Source organism: Papaver somniferum, unplaced genomic scaffold (genome assembly GCF_003573695.1).
Source record: "Papaver somniferum cultivar HN1 unplaced genomic scaffold, ASM357369v1 unplaced-scaffold_10, whole genome shotgun sequence".
Lineage (NCBI taxonomy): Eukaryota > Viridiplantae > Streptophyta > Magnoliopsida > Ranunculales > Papaveraceae > Papaver > Papaver somniferum.
In genome coordinates this window covers 8,339,969-8,363,006 of record NW_020618825.1, presented here as the reverse complement: position 1 = coordinate 8,363,006, position 23,038 = coordinate 8,339,969, and the positions used below count along the sequence as shown (strand labels likewise).

Genomic DNA, 23,038 nt, shown 5'->3' with positions numbered 1-23,038 from the left:
CATTTCAAACCACCAACACATACACACAGTCTATAGCCTCACCACTGATCAATTCCAGCTACAATAACACAACATCAACAAATCTACAATATTCATTCTTTCTGCAATAAACTATGCATTCATCTGAACCTAAACCAATTCAATTCAACATTAAAACCATCTGTAACTCCAACTTAGACAATCCAACCCTGCCTTAATCACATTTCCATTACATGATCAGTTCTTAACTTCATAAACAACCTCCTCTACTCATACATCCGTTACAACTATAGCTTTAGTTTATCACTTCAAATCTCAATTCAATAATAACTTCAAAGATAAAGAACTGAATAATTAAGAAAATATTACCTTAACTGAAAACCCTAATTCTCAAATTCTTCCTCAGAACAGCTCCACAATATCTAATTAACTCCAACCCTTTCCTCAATTGATCAAACCCAGTCCTTAATTCTTCTTGTTCATCACCAAATCAAACTTAAAAACCCTAATTATTTGATTCACCACCAAACAACTCTACAGCTTCAATCAATCATCAATTAAGAACAAACCCATCTTCAAACCATCCTCTTGAGCATTAATTTCATCTTCCCATTCTCTGTGCAATTCCTATGAAACCCTAATTAAATCTCTGAGAAAGCTTTAATTCTTGATTCATCTACTTGAACGACTCTACCAGTTCAATTAGACATCAACCCTCTTAATATTCATCCAACAGGAACCCGATTAACCCATCGATTTACCGGTGAACTCAAAATTAATCTCAAAGACCTAACTTCCTGATTCACTTCATCCTTCGAGTATGAATCAACAACATACACCAACACCATCACTATCAGTAACTCCCCGATCTTCTACACCTCTTACCAATGACCAAGCTCTCGATTAATCTCTCAAAAGAGGAACAGGAGAGGAATTAAAGAGAAGAAGAAAGAAGAATGAAGAAGAAGAAGAAGAAGAAGAAAGAGAAAGAATAAGAGAAAATGAATTTCTCTTTCGATTTGGTGATGATAAGGTTGACCGAATTTACTAAGGCACCCACTCTTGATAAGGGTTGCCAAGTCGGTTGTGTATAAAATGACTAATATTCCCCTCATACTCATCCAGTGATATCTTCTTTGTCCAGTGTCCGGATGACATGTGCGAGTAGTCCGTTTCGCATAAGTTTTTGAGATCCATCTAACGGCACTAATTTTGTATCTAGTCCGTTGTTAAATTAATTTATATTAATTAACATTCGTGTTAAACTAACCGAGTTATTACTGACTAGTACATCTTTTGACTAGTCTAATAGCATTGACGAGCTCCAGGGTCCTTACACATGCATTCTTTTATAGATTCTCAAGAGACGTATCTCTTCCTAATCCATATAAGAAACACATCCTTGTGTCTGCTGTGAACAGACACACCATCAACCTTGAACAGTCATGTTACTCCAATTTGTAACTAACCAAAATCAGTTACATAACGGCTTTGGTTTCATCTCTTGTATATCTCTATTTAGTAATAACATATTTAATCTACATTTTGAATATTTGACCGAAATATTCAACAATCCCATCAAGATTAAATATGAATGTGTTAAATAGCTTAAACGAGTAATATGATGCCTCTATGCCCTAGTTAGTAAGTTCGCGAATGATTCGCGAATCATTCGCGAATTTTTCCGTATCACGAATTTTACCGTCTTATTCACGTACGTTTGCAACTCCGAACCCAAGTCGCGTATTATGTGGCATTCCCGGATTATTCGCGAACCGTTCACGAATTTTACGTATCCCGAATGATACGTCCGCTTAATTCGCCATAAATTCTTTAGCTTTTACTTTTTAAAGACTCCACTTTTTGGGCTTTACTGCATCCCGAGCATACACGACCGAATATTAAAAGTGTTGTAATTTTTATGAAACAAAAACGACTGAAGAGATTTGAAGGTGAAGGTGAGAGAAATCTCAAACTCACTAACCAAGCATCTAAACCACCATACGACGTCCTCTTGGATAACTAATGTTGTATATATTATTAATATCATCATATTAAGTTTATTTTTTCTTTAAATAACTCACACATATGCATAAAAATTGGTCTATGACCTTATAAATACAAATTATTTGTTATATATAGATACCGAATTTTCAGAGCCGAACTCACATTTATAAATCGAATTATACACGTACGTATGCCGTTCCGAATTACTGACGAATCACGTCCCGTTGACCGAATTTTGGACCGAATCTGGATTTTACAAAACCGTATAATACTCGTACGTTTGCCGTTCCGTACGTTTGCCGAATCCCGAATTGCTAACTAGGCTCTATGCATACACAAAGTTGTCACGAAGATTAAACTTTTGCTTAGTGTAAATATTTCAAAGTTACGTCGAAGTTGATGGTAGCCTTGTCTTTAAACCTCTACTCCATTGTGACACAACCGAAAACACCACACACATAGAAACATCGATACCTATAATGAGTTCGATTTTCGCTTAGCACTATTATGGCCTTGTCCTTGCCTGGTTTCATGAGCAATCTCAAGAAAACCTCACCGTTATATTCTGAACCTTTTCCGTTGGTCAAATTATACCCTAAGAGTGAACAGGGTAAGTGTTCTCTTTACATTTTTAGGTTACCTCATAAAAAAAATATTGTTACCTAGAAGAAAAGTATGTCGTAGTTTCAACCTTTGGGTGCCTTAATAGGCCCACCTACATAATGTACACATGTCACATTAATAGACAGTCAAGGGCACCATTGTAAATATGTCTGAAAAACCAAACTAAAATGAACGGAGATAAAAACTTGGGGTTCATTTTCTTTTCCTTTCTCTTGTTGGTCTGTCCGTGATTATCACCCTATGAAATTGAATTGAATTTTTGTATTACTTCCTTAAAGGGTTGTTGTGCTTGAGGCTAGAGTTGACTCATGACTTAGATTGCAAGTGCATGTATCAGCGAATGGTGTTTGGGGTGAAATAGTTGAAATTTAATTGAGTTTTGGATTAAGTTAGGGATGGAGAACTCGGTACGAATACTTAAAAGAAAATGTTCGCTACTTACCAAAGTAGTTCATATTATCTACTAAGAGATAATTACTACCACTGAAGTTCATATTATCTAAATAATAAGATTGATGAATTACGGTCGTGCTTGATTCCTTCGAGCAATGGAAAGGGTACGTAGGCAGCCGTCATACGGTTCAGCATAATTCTACAAGGTTGTTCGATCTAAAAGTCTTGGTTACTGCTTTGCAGTGCATACCATCTATTCAGAGATGATTGCGATCTTGACAAGTATATAACATTGGCAACTGGCCAACGATGGCTGGTAACCAGAACTACCTTAATTTTTGGCAACTGGCTCGTGTTAATTTTGGCAACTGGCTGTCTGTTAATTTTGGGTAACTGGCCCGTGTTAATTTTGGCAACTGACAGTCTGTTATTTTTGGGCAACTGGCCCGTGTTAATTTTGGCAACTGGCAGTCTGGTACTTTTGGGAAACTGGCCCGTGCTAATCTTGGCAACTGGCCATCTGTTACATTTGGGCAACTGGTCCGTGTTAATTTTGGGCAACTGGCCGTCTGTTACTTTTGGGCAACTGCCCCGTGTTAATCTTGTCAACTGGTCGTTTGTTACTTTTGTGAAATTGGCCCGTGTTAATTTTGGCAACTGGCCGTCTGTTAATTTTGGCAATTGGCCATCTGTCGGCAACTAGCTGACTCTAATTACTTTTTTTTGGAAGTTGGAACTCTTGTAGAATTTTATGAGTATTATCGTATGAGACATATGCTCATAGAATTCTAACCTTGAGATCAATGAGATTTTTGTTCAGCAGGATCTCATATTTTATCAAGGAACATAGCTTTTTACTTGAGTGGCGTTTCAGGGAGTCGGAGCTTGCCAAGCGGACTATAACCCGACCCGTTGGAAGCAAAAAATTTCTGATCCGTCACACTCACTCTTACGAGAAGCGGCACCACTTCTATGTTCACATAGGTGAAATTCTTCCAGTTTTCCCGTTATTTCGAAAACTTGTTCAAAAAAAATTGGACTCCATTAAGACCATTAAATTAACCTCTATTCATAACGGTACACATCAACACTCATTTTCACAATCATGGGATTCAAAACTTAAGTGTTGATACTAATCACTTATCGATAGCTTGTTTTTACCTATTAAACCGAAAGTGTTGAACTAGTCATTTTCTAGTGTTCGGTCAGGTTACCATTACGGTGACTAAATATTATGAGGTTACAATTTGGTAAAGAATTTCTTCAAAATAAATTCCTACTAAAAGGACTTGGCAAACTAATTTGACCTTCTCTATTAGATTCAAAATCTAATGATAACAACATCAACTACTATGACCTGATTCATAGTCTTAGTTTTATTTCTTGGATCACCAAGATAACACAAAACCACGAAAGCTGCACTAACCAATAAGACTTCCAACCAAACACCGCACTAGTCTTTTACAGGTGCGACTGCTGTCAACAGGCAGTCCAGTATAGACTTACTGTTAGTGCTCGTGGCTTATTGTTACCAAACAACAAGCATCCACATTGTTCTGGCAAATGTAAATCAAACAATATTAAACAGACGTATGCATTACCCCCACAGTTCTATAATGAATTTACACATAGAAATCCATCATTTCTTTTAAATGATTTCTATTTCTATTTTGCAACAACACTTTGTTTTACAACCAAATTTCAAGGGCACTGATGCGTTGTTCAAATATACCTTTTGTACTACACAGCCGTTCATTCCACGCAGAGAATTATTAGAATTAGACAACCATGACGGATAATGGAATGACATACCATCCAAAATTTCTTACTGCGTCTGTACAAGTGGCTTTTCAACTTCCTCTTCTAGAAAATGAAGAAGACCTTATTAAAACCAGCAACGACAATTCCTCTTGTTATTATGAGGTCAAACCAAAATGTAAATTTAGCCACAGACCACCAATCAGTAATATGGTGTCGTGTACACAAAGTCAAATGTTCATAATTAAAATGAACAGATGCGTCAAAGAGGCTACACGTTGTTCTTTCAGTAACAACGCTTTCTTTACATTGGTATGTGGAGCAAATTGTTCAAGGTTAATTCTCCATCATTGCCGTTTTCTATTGTTCAAAGGAACACGCATACATTGTGGTAGGTGTGTCTACATTGAAATGGAAGAACCCACACCAATACCCCCACAATTTCATCACTTCAAATATATGCATCACAAATCTGCATTATATTTTACACCATGATGCGTGTTTCGCATGACCATGCCATTTAATCTTCCTTGGTTAAGAACCAGACTAGCAGACACCACTCATACGTACCAGTGACTCAGAAAACCAGAGTTAATAATTAGAAAGCACTAATTATCATCAGTGGATCAAAGTGAAAACCCATCTGAACTTTTGTAAAAGAACAACCAAACAAGGTATTTAACTCTACCATTTTGTGGGACTGACAAGGATTTTGACATACATGTTAAGGGCAGTGGGCGACTTAGTCTAAACAACTCTTCTTTCCTTTGTAACCTTATACCAGATCATTTCCACAAATTCGAACAAAATTTCAAATTCTAAAATACATCTCTGGGTATGGCTCTGATTTGACTACTAATGCTGGTTACAGATTTTGTATTCAATTACGATGCATAAGCATATTATCAAGTATGCATTATTTTATGATCCTCACTGATTCATGGCAACATATGTTCTAGAATAAGCCAACATATCAACACCCACTAATCAGACAACATACATATCTTCAAAAGTGGGTTATACTAACAACTTTCTGACTTAGGCATTTTTCGAACATACACGAATCAAAATATTGGATTACGCATGAGTGATTATGGAACATGTGCTAACTGTAAAAACCAATCATGTATGCATCCCTGATTTGATACTTTTAAGTCAATTTTGAAGATGGCATCACAGTAAAAGAGAGATTAGTGCACTTATCTGTTTTCGTTGCCATTTCCTTGTTCTCCTGCCAATAACCTTTTGGCATGTAATCACCAATGTTCCAAAACTCTATCACGCAGAGATTAATTTTGAACGTCCTGATGTTGGTTGTTGTTGGACGTCTGTTCTCCCTCTTCCTTCTCTTCCTTGTTTCTTTCAAAAAGCAATGGGTCCGAAACCACAATTTATGTCTCCTGGCTTTATGTTTCTGAACATATTATTTGAATCATTCTTTGAAATGATGCAACCCGATCAGCGACCACATTGTCTCTTTCTCAATTTGTCTTTCTGGTTTCTTCATCACGCGAAGACTGCCCAAGTAGTTCCGGATGTGCGTGTCAGCCATAAGCGAACCGTAATTGTTCCAAGTTCCATTCAGTTTGAAATAACGCTTTAAAATTGTTGGAAATTTTAGGGCATGGAATAGGAACGACTATGGCTTGAGGCGCTTAAATACGCTTTCTTTAAAGCGTTATTTGCTCCCACTCGATTTGAGTTGTTGAAGAGATCAAATTGCAAACCGCTTCCAGGATACAACAAGCCTTATGTGATTGACGACCAACAAAATCAACAAATCACCCCGAACTCTACTGATATTATCACTCGTTCTTTAACACAATCAAGAGAAGGAGAAGAGAATGCTAAGCACACTTCTGTCTGGTATACATGCATTCTTTTATAGATTCTCAAGAGACGTATCTCTTCCTAATCCATATAAGAAACACATCCCTTGTGTCTGCTGTGAACAGACACACCATCAACCTTGAACAGTCATGTTACTTCAATTTGTAACTAACAAAAATCAGTTACATAACCACTTTGGTTTCATCTCTTGTATATCTCTATTTAGTAATAACATATTTAATCTACATTTTGAATATTTGATCCAAATATTCAACAAGATTTACCAGCAAAGTGCTTCACCTAAAATAATCTAGGAAGTCGACTTAAGTGAAATATTTTTGCTACTTTTGGTTCATCTAATTTGTAGTCTTAGAAATCTTGAACTCTTAGTACTTATTCCTATGATCCCATTTTCTATTTTGATGTATTACTCAGGGGCGGAGCCACATGGAAGGGTGGGTGTGCACTTGCCCACCCATCCCATATGGTTTCCAAGCCCAATTTTTCATATTTTAGCCCGATATATCCATTTTTACACATTTTGCACCCCCTTAAATGTCCACCCATTTATAACTTGCCCACACAATTCTTAAAACCTGGCTCCGCCCCTGGTATTACTCGGTTAATTTTAGGGTTTTGTTTATGTTAGACATTCGGGTTAGACCCGAATATGATCTCCCATATGTACGTGGCAAGTCCGATAGGGCTCCATATACCTTTAGGGTTTGGACCCTGTATAAACACCTCTAGTAAATGTGTAGAAGTTAAGTGATTTAACCGATATCACACATAAAGTTTTATCATTAGAAAAGTGGTAACTCTTTCCCTAAAAGAGAGTTACCATAAGGAGAAAAGGTTTCAAGTTCTTAGCCTGTGAATCAAGTTTGTGCTCATCTTTGGTGATTGTAGTACCTGCTGATCGTTGAGTTGAAAACGTTGCTGCTGCTGCTATTTCTGTTCCTTGTTCTTGCCTGTCGGAGTTCAACAACAAGGTATTTACCGATACCTGCACTAGCCCAAGCTAGGATCAAAGATTTCCCTTCTATTCCCAGGGGTAAGATCCATCATTTAGAAAAATTAACAGATGATGTTTGTTGGTCTATCATGCGGAAAAAAAAATTCATTTCCACTTTCTCAAGATTTGATAAATATTGGGCGGGAAATAGCGAAAAAATGCGATGGCTTACCACTTGCGGCGAACTTTCTTGGAATTTTATTACACTCGAAGAGGGACTGGGTTTCAATCAATGAAGACAAGAATTTATGGGATTCACCAGCAATTACGAAAGTTAGATCAATCTTAAGATTGAGCTATGACAACTTTCCTTCTCCTCTGAAACAATGTTTTTCATACTGCTGTTTATTTCCCAAAAACTGGGAAATTAAAAGGGAGATATTGATTCGTATGTGGATGGCAGAAGGATTCCTTCAATCGAATGAGGTAAAGAACACTAGATCATTTGAAGATGTAGGAAATGATTATTTTAAATATCTGTTGTGGAACTCATTCTTTCAGGATACAGTGAAGGATAAACTTGGTATCATCGATAAATTTAAAATGCATGGTCTTGTGCATGATCTTGCAATGAGTGTTGTAGATCGTAACGAATTTGGGTTCGATGGAAAGGAAGATGTTTCACAAGTTCGTCGTTTACAACTGATATGTGGAAAAGGGTCATCAACAACAACTGCCGAAGTGCCGTGCAAGGCAATGAAATTACGAACCGTTGTAGCTCTGGATCCGGAGAATTATTCAGAAATCAATAGTTTATTCTCTTCTAAGCGTTTACGGGTGTGGTATCCACTCGGTGGTTGGTATACAAAACTTTCCTTCTCGATTCCAGAGTTTAAACATTTGAGGTTCCTGGACCTCACAAGTTGTGCATTTGACTTATCACATCATGTGTCGTTAAATCCTTCTCATAATTTGCAGACATTAATACTGCATGGTTGCAAAACTGTTTCAGGGTTTCTTGGTCAAACTGGGCCTTCAAGAAATTTGAGGCATCTGGATGTCTCAGGATCTGACATTGAGGTTCTACATGAGGATTTCATCGTCAACTTCAATAATTTGCAGACGCTGGATCTCCACGGGTGCACCGAGTTTAAAGCCTTACCCGAAAATATTGGATTATTAAGGCATCTTAGTTACCTTAACCTTTCAACTTCACATATTACAAAAATACCTGATTCTATCACTGGCATTAGGAATTTAATGACGTTGGATTTTAGTTGGTGTACTCACTTAGTTGCCTTACCTACAGAACTAGGAGCTTTTACAAGATTAAGGAGCCTTGATTTGTCACGTACTGAGATCAAAGTCTTGCCTGAATCTTGCATTAGCAACCTCTGTAAATTGGAGATAGTGGATTTTGGAATCAAGTGTGAGCTTTCCGACGAAATTAAGAACTGGCCAAACTTAAGGGAGTTCAGACATTCTAGATATGGTGATACAATTCCTAGAGGTATGAGTAAGCTAACTTGTCTTGAAACATTAGTGTCATTTTCTGTATGTGGAAGTAATCAAAATAAGAGTTGTAGCGGTCAGAGTGGGTTAGAAGAGTTAGCAACGCTTAACTCTCTTCAGGTGTTATGGATAACAAGTCTTGAGAATGTGATGGGAGGAATAGAAGATGCAGAGGGAGCAAAGCTAAAGGATAAACCAGATTTGAGAGATTTGTATCTAATTTGGTCTTCTCACGTAGATGGTGATATGGTTTTAGAGGGTCTTCAACCTCACCCCAATCTGAGAAATCTGCAGATAAATAGGTTTTCAGGGTTCAAGCTTTCCAAGTGGATGTGTTCTACTTCTAATCGCCTGGTGTCATTAAATTTGAAAGATTGTAATGTCATTGAGAAGCTTCCAGCTCTAGGGATGCTCCCGTGTCTTAGGGATCTTGAGATTTGGGAAATGAAATCAGTCAAGTGTTTGGGTAGAGAATTTTACTACCACCAAGAAGAAGAAGAAGAAAGTAGGAGAACCCAAGTTTCTACGACATGTTCATTCCCATCGTTACTTTATTTTAAAATGTTCTTTTTGGAAAGTCTAGAAGAATGGGTTTCGCGTCCTTCATCTGATTTTTATGTTGATTCCTTCCCTGTCCTTGCGAGGCTACATATTCAGGGTTGCCTAAAGTTGAGAAGCGCACCAAACTCATTTCCTTCCCTTAAGGAATTGGAATTAAGACAAATCAAATGCAAGGCAGTAAAATCAATCTAATCCTCCAGCAGAGTAGGAGAATGTCTGACCTCTCTCACATCCATTGTAATAGAAAAATCACCAGAGCTGATATATTTTCCATTGGGTGTATTCCTCCAGAATAATACTCCGAGTCTTCAATCTCTAGAGATCAGAAATTGATCTGAGTTTCAAGGGTTTCGTGATGATGATGATGTTCTAAGCAACACCAGTTCTCTCAGGAAGTTGAAATTGGCCGGTTGTCCTGTTTTAACAGACCTCCCAGATTTAAGATTATGGACTTCTCTTCAGGAATTAACCATAAGGTATTGCGAAAAACTGAAGGAGTGTATACCCTATGATATCAGGACATCACTCGCCTTTCTTGATTCACTCAAAGTTGATTTTATCCAAAGAGAAGACCAGCAGCTAGGAGATCCAGATAATTATAGAATCGGCTTAATCAATTTACTGGAGAAGTAGATGCAGGTATGTTTGCTGCAAAGCCTTCTTTTCTTTGAATACCACCTCATCCAGATACTCTTTTTGTCTGTATCATTAAAATTGAGATCACAGTGCTCTGTTTAAGTACATCATTCCTCCGATCTTTATATATTATGCTTAAAATTGAAATAGTACAGGTTGCTTAAAGCCACCTTGTGTTTTAACTTCATGGAGTTGAAAGCTTGCTGCATTAGATCACTTGAGTTGTTAACTGATATCTGTATGACTATATGGAATTTTTTTTCTTGCAGAGACATCAAACGGATTCCTTTCTTCACTCATCAAAAAGTCAAACACAGAAAGATTGAAACATAGTTGATTCTAAATTAATTGAAACTTAGACTGATAAAATGTTCTTTAATACTAGCAACATGCACTTAGAAAGGGCGATTTGACATATTTCAGTTGTACCTAAGAGATTTATTTATTCTTATAGTGGCATAGTTCACCCATATGTGGCTAACAACAAATGCTGCTCTTTTCGATTTTTCTTTTCTTAGTCTAGACTCTAGTATGCACTTGATATGTGGTCATGGGATGTTCTTGCAGAATGCAAATTTCGTTGACGCTTTCCAAGATCCCACTAGTCGGGAAGAGAAGCTAGTGGCGATTAGACTGAACAAACCCTAAGAGATTGATTAAAGTTTCAAGACCGAATAGGAACATCTAGGACTCGGGTTAATCCACGATCCAAATTTCAGGGTGTTAAATATCACTAGGAAAACACAAATAACTAAATGAAGAATGAATAATAAAAGCCTGGTCATATTTCATGAGGAGTGTGAGTACCATGGTTTTGCAGCTTCTTCCGGACAGGCAAAAGGCTTTCCACAAAGGTCGAACAGAGCTTGGAAACCAAATTAAACTTGGGAGGAATTGCAGAGGAAATAGCACGGATATTAACTTTCACTATAGTATTCTCATTCCAATTGCATGAATAAATCCAGGTAGCCGCTATACGTTTTTCACTAGTCTCTTCATAGCATTTCATGCGTCCAGTAAACATTGCTGTATTAGTTTCTATTGGACGACAATAATCTTAGGGTTTTGGCCTCCCTTTCCTTATTCCATAAAATAGTTTATATATGTTTTACAAGGTTTCCCAAAATACCGTGACCCAATCAATGGTCAATATTCTAGAATATACGGTCTATTACACCCCCTTAGTCGAAACGGGAGAGGAGCAAACGTTTAGACTAGAACGAAAACGAATAAATAAAAAACGCGGTAGACCCTTGGTGAAGATGTCTGCATATTGGCTGTCGGATGGAATGTGCAAAACGTGAATATCACCAATACGTACACGTTCTCGGACAAAATGTATATCAATCTCCACATGTTTGGTGCGTTGGTGCTGAACAGGATCCCCGGACATGTACACCGCGTTGACGTTATCACAGTAAACAATAGTTGCACGTCGTACAGGAATGTGGAGCTCGAGAAGTAAATTTCGTAGCCAGGTGGTATCAGCAACAGCATTAGCGACCCCCCTGTATTCCGCCTCTGCACTAGAACGAGACACAGTAGCCTGTCATTTAGGGACCAAGAGATCAGGTTATTGCCAAGAAAAACGCAGCATCCGGACGTTGACCGTCGAGAATTCGGGCAACCCGCCCAGTCATCATCAGAAAACGTCGTCAGACCAGTGACAATTGAGACCGAAAGGAATAGGCCGTGATCAATAGTGCCCTGAAGATACCTGAGAATGTGTTTTAAGGCCTGCAAATGAGGCTCTCTAGGATCATGCATAAATAAACAAACCTGCTGTACTGCATAGGAGATATCCGGACGAGTGAAAGTCAGGTATTGAAGAGCACCAGCCATACTTCTATATAACGTTGGATCCTTGACTACGGGGCCGGATGCAGCGCTCAGTTTGGATTGTGTGTCGACTGGACTAGCCACTGGATTACAGTTCGTCATAGAGGCACGAGCAATAATATCCTGTGCATAAGAAGACTGAGACAAAAATAATCCCGTAGCAGAGCGTGTCACAGTAATGCCCAGAAATTGGTGTAACAGACCGAGGTCAGTCATAGCAAATTCTCGTTTCATCAAAGTAATGAAACGATCCAGAAGAGCATCCGTAGAAGCAGTGAGCACAATATCATCCACGTACAGTAATAAGTACGCAGTTTCCGAACCAGAATGATATACAAACAGAGATGGATCACAAACACTGCCACGAAAACCACAACCAAGAATAAAACGTGCAAAACGCTGAAACCAAGCTCGAGGAGCCTGCTTAAGGCCATAAAGAGACCGTCGAAGGCGACATACATAATCAGGATGAGCAAGATCAACAAAACCTGGTGGTTGATGCATATAGACGGTTTCGGCCAAGTCACCGTGAAGAAAGGCATTCTTGACGTCCAGCTGATGAATACGCCATGACCGTGAAATGGCTATACTAAGTACAGTACGAATAGTCGCAGGTTTAACAACCGGACTAAACGTCTCAAAGCAATCGACTCCAACCTGTTGAGATTTGCCATTAGCCACTAGTCGTGCCTTGTAACGCTGTAGAGTGCCATCGGAATTAAATTTGTGACGAAATAACCACATCGATCGAATAATATGAGCGTCACGAGGACGAGGGACGAGATCCCAGGTATGTGTGTCAATCATAGCAGTGTGTTCGTCTTTCATGGAAGGATTCCAGTTTGGATCGCGAAGGGTATGAAGGTATGTTGGACATTGAGGTTGAGTCGCTGGATGGGACGGAAAATACCATGAGAAGCACGAGTAGATGGTCGTGTGGACGGGAGAACAGCCGGAGGAGTGGCAGCAGCTATCGTTGGTGAAGACTGGATGGACACAGGAGACCATGAAACTGGAGACAGAGTCGAGGAAGACGGGGTGGGCGCTGAAGAGCCTGAGGAAGAGCTGACACGCCGATGAGGAGGTGTGTACAGTGTAGGAGGAGAAAGGGAGTTGTTGGCTGGTGAACTAGTATTAGAGGGGTAGGTGGAAATGTTTGTCAGTGAGCGCAAAACGGGATGGATGGGAGACGATAGGTGGTCCCAGGACTTGATCATAATGCAAACAATTTGTTTTCCTCAGGGTGTTAACAACTGCAACTGGGCGCCCGTCTTGGAATAAGTCGGCTGTCAACAAAACCAATCCATCCCCTTTACTGACTTCTTTGAATGCATAAGGTGAGGGCTTGACTGGTAGGTTCATGAAGAGACCTGGACGTGTTTTCGATCTGGTTAAGTGTAAATCGATGAATTGTGCATCATCTTCGATTAAAGAACGCCAATGTTTACAGACGCATTTGAATCTCATAAGTGATTTTACTGGGAGTCGGCTAAGAATCTCCATGGCTGTTGTATCGTGATCAAGAGAAAGAATACCAGCATTAATTAGGCGCTCCATTTGTCAGACACTGGCTTGTTCAAAGAATAAGCTTCCTTTTTGATCTGTACGGAGATTTACCAAGGTAAGGAATTTCAGTGTATTAGGGCTCAGAGGGAGGAGGACGGCCGTGACCTAGATAGATCGCCATCTTAGAACCAGAGAAGAGATAACTATAACAGATTCTCCGGCCGGTTTTTTGAAACCCGTTAGACCGGTTTCCCACAACCCGGTTAGAATTCTATCCTTACCCGGAACTACACCCTCCCTTAGTGTTGGCACTTGGCACAAATGCCATCGCTCAACTATATTGCACTTGCAAATGGTGACATGTTTTTCTATGATATTCACAACTAAGAGTACAAATCAGATCATGCTATTGAACTGTCTTTCTATTTTGGAAGTAAAGATGGCTTCCTCTGGTTGAACACAGTGGTTCTCCATGAACTGAGGAAAAAAACTAAAGCAAAACCGCCACTCACCGGTTTTATTTTTTTCTTTTTTTTCCAGTAGGTCCAACCCCTCGAGAGACGTGCAGAGGAAGAATTATGCATGGCGGTTTTTTGATGTTGCTTTTTCCGTTCGGTTCATCAAGATTTTTTGGGTTGAACATAGGGTGACGAGGCATTCTTTTTTGGCGACAATGATTTTCATCTTGAAAAATACACGTCATTTAAAAGGCTATGTAAATCTGATTCATGATCTGAATCCGTGTCAATGTCCGAGCCAAACTGTTTGTTTTCTAGTTTTTATCGGTTCTAATTTATTACGTGACTCAAACCTGAATAGTATATTTTTGGCCTTCAGACACGTCAGTTTCAAATTTCCCACACACTTGTTTTGGTTTTGGCGTGTCTATAGGGTAGACTTTTACCCTATAAACACGCCATGTTTTATGAGTGTGTTAAGTTTGGTGCTTTCACCCATGGCTATTAGCGTGTCAAATTATCACCGTTTAGTCACGTTAATTTTTAAATTCTTGATGTTTATAGACTAGTTTATGGCCTATGAATTTTTGATGGGCGTGTATAACACTAATTCGCGATAAATTTTTCAAATAAGCCGCGTCAAATTTGACGCAAAACAAGAGCACATAAATTAAATTCAGATGTGTAGTCAATTTCCATCAATTCTAAACAAATCAGATTCAGAAAATACAATTATGTTCGAAAGATAATATAAAAAGACCACTCCACGCAGCAGAGTTTGCAAGCCCCACGGAGACTGCCCTACACGAGTTGGCTACGGATTTCCAGACAACCCATATCCCATTGGAATATCCGAGTTGTTTCATGTCAGATCTTTCTAACTGCTGATTACCGTCCATTTAATTTACAGGCGCGACACGTGTGAATATCGACGGTTAAGCTTTTTTTAGACTACTCCCAGTTTGTCTTAGTTTACAGATCAGAGTCCAACTAGTTTAAGTACTTCCGTTAGATAATTCTGGTTTCTGGATAATGATTATCCTAAACCCGTAGATTTCTCTCTCTATCTTAAACTAATAAATAATTATCCTCTATAAATATTAAATAAATCAAATTTTTATTCTTCGAATTCTCGTCTAATTATAATTTTTTAATTATCCGATTCTCATTATAAAATTATTATTTTTTATTTATAAGAGCTCTATTTACTGAATTTTCAGAAGAAGTTATTAGTTTTCTCTCTGATTTTTTTTCTTCAATTCAATGGCTACTACTACAAGTGAGAATGTACCAGTATTTTCAAGTCTTGAATCAGTTTATGGCGGAGATGGAGGATCTCAATTAGAAGAAGCTCATATTCGTTACGATAATTTGAAATCTAAATTCCAACAAGTTTTTGGTCATCTGCCTGATGTTTTTGCTCGATCTCCAGGTTTGATCTTTTTTTATCTCGATTTATTGTTTGGAATCTCGATTTCGATCATGCTGAGCTTGATAATTGATGTGAATTTGAGAATTTTTCGGGTTTTTTGAAGTTTTTATTGTGTTGTGATTTGGATGAATTTGATCATGATGGTGAAGAAGATGTTAGCAGAAATTGGGGTTTTAACTTTCCAGTTTCGCATGTCTAACTCGTATCTTCGAATCTGACTCGGATCTGATTGGAGCATGTTTACTGCTGAGCTAATTGATCATTGATATTTTTAGGTTCTTTATGTTTTTGTTGTGATTCGAATGAATTCGACGTACGAAGGACAACATCTGATGGTGAAGATGTTAGAATAAGTTGGGGTTTAAACTTCAAAGTTTTCCATGTCTGACTCGGTTCTGAGTCAGTTAAAAAAAATTGTACCTAAATTTAATTCGTTCATGCCTGGATAGACAAAGAGGTCATATGTACCTTGAACTAATTGATCAATTCAGATATAGACCAGTCGCTGTGAGGGTTGAAAATTTTGGCGGAGTATTTGTCTTCTGATTTGTTGTGTGTTTATTTTGGCTAGAGTCAGTTGATATTAGTGTTCTGAATGAAATATGTCCTGAGGTTTAAACTATTTGTTTAATCTGCTATGCACAGGTAGAGTGAACTTGATTGGGGAACATATTGATTATGAGGGATATTCGGTGTTGCCAATGGCTATACGTCAAGATACCATCATTGCTATTCGTAAGCACGATGATTCGGAATCACCCAAGCAAGTTAGAATAGCTAATTTGAATGACGAAAAGTATGCAATGTGTACTTATCCCGCTGATCCTGAACAGGTATACTTTTCTTTTCTTTTTCATATTTTGGAATATAATTCGAGCATATGCTAAATTTCTTGTGTACATTGGCGTTCCTTGACCGGTTAGTATCATTTTCTGTATGCATTTACGTTGTGTACTTTAGTAAATGTAAATAACAATGGGTTACCTGCAGGACATTGATTTGAAGAATCACAAGTGGGGACACTATTTTATTTGTGGGTAAGAAAAGATTCTTTTCCGGATTGCGTAGTCTAGTCAGATGATGGCCACATATACTGAATATCTTGTGTACAATGTGTCTACAGTTACAAAGGATTTCATGAATTTGCTAAATCAAAAGGTGTAGATGTTGGTGTTCCAGTTGGTCTCGATGTTCTAGTTGATGGAACTGTGCCTACAGGTTTTCCCTGCACTTCTGTTAATTACATGCTATTTTAAAATAGTTCAATTTTGCTGAAACCGGGTTAATAACAGTACACGGAAAAAGTTTAAATTTTCTAGCAATTTCTACCCAGGATCTGGATTATCAAGTTCAGCAGCATTTGTTTGTTCCTCAACCATCGCATTGATGGCTGTTTTTGACGTGAATTTCCCTAAGGTACCCTAAACTCAAACCCTTGTCATTTTATTTTAGTATGTCTTATGTTATGTAGATGCTAATTGATTCCACTTTACAGAAAGAGATAGCTCAGCTTACATGTGAATGCGAGCGCCATATTGGGACACAATCTGGGGGGATGGACCAGGTGTGATAAACTCACTCTGATAGTGCTATTATGCTCGTTTTTTCTAGTTTTTGCTGTTGCAGTTACACAGTATTCATAAAAAGCAAATGATTGGGATGAATTTTTTTCTCAGTTTTATTGAAATTTATAGTTCTGTAGTTTTACCTTTGAGTTCCTATAAATTCTGTGCCTTTTGATATAATGGACGTAACACAGTTGATTGATTTCACACTCTATTCTTGTATTTCGTTGAAATTATTGATTAATCTTCCTCGTAGTTTAGAAATCAGTTTTGGGTCTTAGGTATAATACAAAACTTGGTTCTAGGATATGCTTATTTTTGCTGGTATAGTTATAATAAAGTTCAGTTGTAAGACATCTATTGGACCCCATTTCCAAGGTGTGGTCGGTATATTGTTTGCTTGGTTCTGTGTAGATTGACTTTGTCATTCCTAGGCACAAATATGTCACGTAGTCTTACACCCCTTGTTGCACTACATTACTTGTATTCTGTTATAAGTTAAGCACACTTATTGGCTGTAATATGCTTACTCGAATCTTCAGTATAGTCCTCTGTCAGTAAATCATCAAGATGCAAGCTGATCTTTCTTTTCTGGCAGGCAATCTCTGTAATGGCCAAATCTGGATTTGCAGCATTGATTGATTTTAACCCTATCCATGCCACTGATGTGCAACTCCCTGCTGGTGGGACTTTTGTGATAGCTAATTCCTTGGCAGAGTCCCAGAAGGCAGTAACTGCAGCAACAAATTATAATAATCGAGTTGTTGAGTGTCGTCTAGCATCAGTGAGTTCTTACCGTTTTTTCTTCATTTTCTTCAAACTGCTTCTGCTGTTATTCTCCAAAGTCTGAAGTATAAACCTGTTGATCGAGCTTAATTGAAGTTGTTCCGATGGTTTCTGAAATATTGCAGATTGTCCTTGGTATAAAGCTAGGAATGAAACCAGAGGAGGCACTCTCCAAAGCGAAAACTCTATCTGATGTTGAGGGTTTATGCATTTCGTTTGCTGACAGTTGTGGCTCTTCTAACCCTGTCCTTGCTGTCAAGGTATTAATATGCTTTCTCTCTGCTGAAATTGACTTAGTTGTTTTTAGGCTTATGAATAATGGCACTATTCAAAGATTTGCAAGAGGCAATTCTCTGTCTGTTACATTAGTGTGATCATATAAAGCTTGCTTCCGCTTGTGATAATTAAGATATCCGACCGAAAGTTTTATGGGTTATATGACGTCCATTTATGTTGCAAGCATAAAATGGCAACATGTTGTCAAAGTTTCTCTTTTGGTTCAAGTTATATTTCTTTCCAGTTACTATTGTAAGTCTAATTATGTTCGTCCTTGGCAGGAATTTTTGAAGGAAGAGCCTTATACAGCTGAAGACATTCAAGAAATTATACAGGAAAATCTGGAATCAGTCTTTTCTAGTTCTTCATCTTCACTGGATGTTCTCAAGGCCGCAAAGCACTTCAAATTGTTCCAGGTAATTCCTCGCCTAAGGAGTAGTTCATCGTCGAAGTTCTTACACTTATTTCTTTCGACAGAATTTAACCATCATGTATCTAATGACAATGGATCTGGGTTTGCTTGTCCAGAAAAATTAAGTAGAAGTTAATTGCTACTTACTGCTTTTATGATGTAGAAATTTGTACGAGTTTCGTTTCTTGTTGTCGTTTTTGACTTTTGTGTACATATCTTTCCAGCGGGCATCTCACGTATACTCAGAAGCTAAGCGTGTTTATGCATTCAAGGAAACTGTATCGTCAAACCTAAGGTGCGTCCACCTTGTAAATACGCTATTTTTTCACATCATTTTATATGCCAACCCATTTGCACACTGTTGCTTATTCGGTAAAAATCAAATAGTGTTTTATCTGTCCCATAGAAAATGTGGTGATTAGGTGATACACCAAAACCAGATTTCCAGAAGAAACTGTTTTTTCTTTCTTCTATCCTGTCATGTTCTTTTTGAATCTGGAATAAGTAATAAGAAAAACATAATTTGACAAGAGTAGTAGTCCTTAAATTCTAACTGCTGCTAAATCTGGTTTTCTAGTGACGAGGAGATGCTACAAAAGCTTGGTGACTTGATGAATGATAGCCATCAAAGCTGCAGTGTCTTGTACGAATGCAGGTATTCTAATGGTTTCATGCTTGTTTACGTGTTTCATATAGATACATGAAGTATCTTCACACATATCTACCTGAAAGAATCTTCTAGTCGTATAATGCTATATAATTTCTTAAGTGTTTTTTCTCATCTCTTTTTCCCAATTCCTTAGTTGCCCAGAGTTGGAAGAGCTAGTGAAAGTTTGCCGGGACAATGGCGCACTTGGGGCAAGGCTTACCGGAGCTGGATGGGGTGGTTGTGCAGTTGCTTTGGTTAAAGAGAACATTGTTCCACAATTCATTCTCAATTTGAAAGTTAGTACCACCATCTTGCATTACCAGAAATTGTGCATGTTACTATTAAGATTTTACCTTTTAACATTTTTCCTATACCTTATAACCATGAACTGATTTTTTTTTTTTGTTTTTCAGGAACAATTCTACCAATCAAGGATCGATAAGGGGGTAATCAACAAGAACGAACTTGGACTTTATGTGTTTGCCTCCAAGCCATCAAGTGGAGCTGCAATACTCGAGTTTTAGTCCTCCATCTGTAAATGTTGCATATACATCAATGTCCTGACATTGGGGAGTAGGCTAAGATTACAACATCGTCTTGTAAAGAGAACTTTCTAGTTTCTTCAGGTTTTTCAGTGCTCAATCGTTGAACATACAATTTTTTTCTCAAGGAATATTACCGTTGATTGAGAAATAAACATCTCAAGTCTTAAACCAAGAGTCCACAGTTTTCTTTTCTCCTCGGTTCTCACTCTCAGTTTTCTCTCTTCACTTCTTCGGTTATTTTCCGTGACTCCATTAGCAGTCGAGCTTGAGCACCAGTGACAGAAGTCACACCACTACTCTAAATTTAACTAGTAAACTACTGCAACTTCTTCTTCTCTTGTTCTTCTTCTTCAAGTTTAATCATGCAACAAACGAAGACTAAGTTACTTCAAATATTATAAAGGTATTGAATGTTTCATTCTATCTTATTTTCTTCAAAGATTATGATACTATGACTATGAGCGTTAGGTTTGAATAGGTTTTGATATTACGAGGAAGATTTGAATTTACAAATCTGCAAATTAGGGTTTTGTGATGTTAAATTTTTTGGGGGATATTTCAAAATTAGGGTTCATTTTTGCTGATTTACATAGTGATATGAACTGGGTTATGCTTAATTAGGTCAATTTATTTAGTAAACACACAACTAGGTCAGAAATCAATAGTGCTGATTTTGATGTTTCATATTATATGATGCTGTTCTTGACATCTTGTTCATGTTTTCATGTTCTATATAGATTATTATTGATAATTGAATTTAGGGGAGATACCCATTTTTGTGGTCTATATAGATTATACTCGTAATGTATAAGCTGCAGTTAGGAAGTGACGGCATGTTAACCCTTCCACTTATATCTTCTCATACGTAAGTAGAAGACACAAAATTTGGTAAAACATTGAGGCCGGGCTGTAATGTTTAAGTAGAATTCTGAAACGGACACACTAGAATTATATGAACAGCTGAAAAGAATAATCCAGAATAATATGCAATATTTGGTTAAACAATATGTGTAGATATGTACACAGAATAATCCACGGTTTACGTCGAAACTGAAAAGAGGATGATAAGGACGAACTTATTACTCTGGATTCTGCATGACTGCTTTTAATCATACATTATGACTTGGTTTTCATGGAATATAATTATGATTTTTTTTTGTTTGTTTGTTTGTGGAAAGAGTAGTTAATTTGATGCCAGAATTGAATTTCTAAATAAGAAACTAGAATTATGTACCTCCGCTGCCAAGTCATTGGTGAACTGCGGTTTGAATAATTTAGTATTCCAGCAAAATACTGTATTTGTTTTGAAAGCGAATGCCTTAGCGAGTGAGCAGATGCAACCTTTCATGTATTTGGTTTTCAGATGAGATGCTTTTCATCTCATTAGTTTCTTGCTGTTGTTTCTTTTGTATGGTTTCGAATACCATCATGCAGGGTTTATCATATTGCAGACTTGCTGTTTGATAATGGGGGGGTCTAATTCAACACCTACTGCATCTGTTTCTTCTAATAAGCGGCCACCTCGACCTCGACCTCGACCTCCACCTAATGCAAGTGCAGTTGGAGATGCAAGTGCAGCTGGAGATGCTAGTGGAGCTGGAGATGCTAGTGCAGATGGAGATGCAACTGAAGCCGGTATACAAGTGAGTTAGATGTGCTGGAGATGCTAGTACGAATGCTATACTTAGTTCTAAGTTTTTGCAAGTTAGATGTGCTGCTCATGTGCTTGCACTTGTTGTGAATGCTGGCTTGGGAGAGTATCACATGGCTATTAAGACAATAAGGGCAGTGGTCAAGTATGTTATGAGTTCCCCTGCTAGGTTGAATAAATTTATGGATTTGTTCTGCTCCTGAAAAGATAGATTTCAGAAAGGCTTTAGTTTTAGAAGTCGATACCAGATGAAATTCAACTTACTTGATGATAGGGCTTTCAAAGCTTTCAAGTAAGTTGAATTCCATCTGGTATCGACATCTAGCATGAGATGGTAGGGCTTTCGAAAAGAAATTTTGTTTCAAAGAAAGTTCCATTCCTCAGGTATTTTCTACTTCTAGTGTTGTTGTAGGTGATGTTGATATGGAAGAAGCTTGTACCTCTGCAACTGATATGAATTCTTCAAGAAATCAAAATGTAGGCAAGAAGAAAGCCCCTCCTCCACCTCCTGTACATGCTCCATATTTGGAAGATTGGGCCAATACAAGATCATTTGGGCAAATTTCTAAAGGTATTCTATGATTTACCTGCCAAGTTTTCTTATTCTACACGTGTGACTTCACATGAGTTCTGTTTAATGTATGTGTTCATAGAATAGTGAAAACATGGGTAAAAAGTCCAGACCCATTTCTCTCTGGTATTGGCGTTAAAATGCAAGACAAGTTTAATAAGTGTTGGGGAAAATATGAGAAAATCAACTCTCTCATGTTCATCGCTGTTTTGCTTGATCCAGGTGACATTATGAAGGTTTGGATTTTATTCTTGATACATTAGATATCAAGGGTTCGTCATTGCGTAATTACTTATCGAATTTTGCGAGAACTGATTTTGAAGATCTTTTTGAAGAGTACAAATGTATTTATCCAAGTGATGAAAACATGTCAACTGTTTCAAGTCTTGGTGATGAAGTTACTCAATTTTCTGGAATTGATGATGATGAAGATTCTGCCTATGCTAGTCTTATGGCAGAGAGAGCAATAGAAGATGAGGAGGATGGCACCGTGCAGGGGAAATCTGAGTTGGAGTTATATTCAGAGGAGAAATGTGAACCGATAATTAGCCCTACCGGTGTTCAGTTTGATATTTTGGGTTGGTGGAGGACTAATTGTACAAGGTATCACATATTATCACTCATGGCAAGAGATGTACTAGCCATACCAGTCTCTTCCGTTGCCTCGAAATCTGCATTTAGTACTGGAAGGCGCGTTATTGATCCATATCGAAGTTCATTGCTTCCTAGGACAGTTGAGGCATTGATTTGCAAGCAAAGCTGGTTACGGACGCCCGTTGATCTTGATCCAAACACCATAGGAACTGATGGTGCCGAAGATATTGAGTCAGGTATGTTTGTAAATTTGTGAATTTTTTGGTTTATGTTTGTAGATTTCTATTTTGTTATTTACTCTACTGATTGTTCGTCACATATACATGTATTCTTGCAGACTTTTTAGGTTTTCTTGCTAATTCTAGGTTCATCCGCATTGACTTAGACGGAGAAGATTGAATTGTACTGTAAGTTTAGATTCTCTCTCTATATCGTTCACTTCTTTTCCTTCAATTTACTTCTGTCTATCTCTTTCTGTAGCCTGGGATTTTCTCTCCTT

At 37.9% G+C, this 23,038-nt stretch overlaps 2 protein-coding genes across 2 annotated transcripts; both read left to right on the top strand.

The window, feature by feature from the left end:
* The first annotated feature begins 8,002 nt into the window (after window positions 1-8,002).
* On the top strand, window positions 8,003-9,811 carry LOC113326272 (putative disease resistance RPP13-like protein 1). Its single transcript, XM_026574031.1, has one exon. The coding sequence runs from the start codon at window positions 8,003-8,005 to the stop codon at window positions 9,809-9,811; it is 1,809 nt and encodes a 602-aa protein (XP_026429816.1).
* Window positions 9,812-15,145: 5,334 nt separating this feature from the next.
* Window positions 15,146-19,916, top strand: LOC113326912 (galactokinase-like). The gene is made up of 13 exons (XM_026574573.1): window positions 15,146-15,490; window positions 16,136-16,323; window positions 16,481-16,527; window positions 16,614-16,708; window positions 16,824-16,906; window positions 16,986-17,054; window positions 17,654-17,839; window positions 17,967-18,101; window positions 18,399-18,533; window positions 18,754-18,824; window positions 19,107-19,184; window positions 19,333-19,474; window positions 19,592-19,916. Exons 1-13 carry the CDS (start codon window positions 15,322-15,324, stop codon window positions 19,700-19,702), a joined length of 1,509 nt encoding a protein of 502 aa, XP_026430358.1. The 5' UTR covers window positions 15,146-15,321; the 3' UTR covers window positions 19,703-19,916.
* Window positions 19,917-23,038: the final 3,122 nt, after the last annotated feature.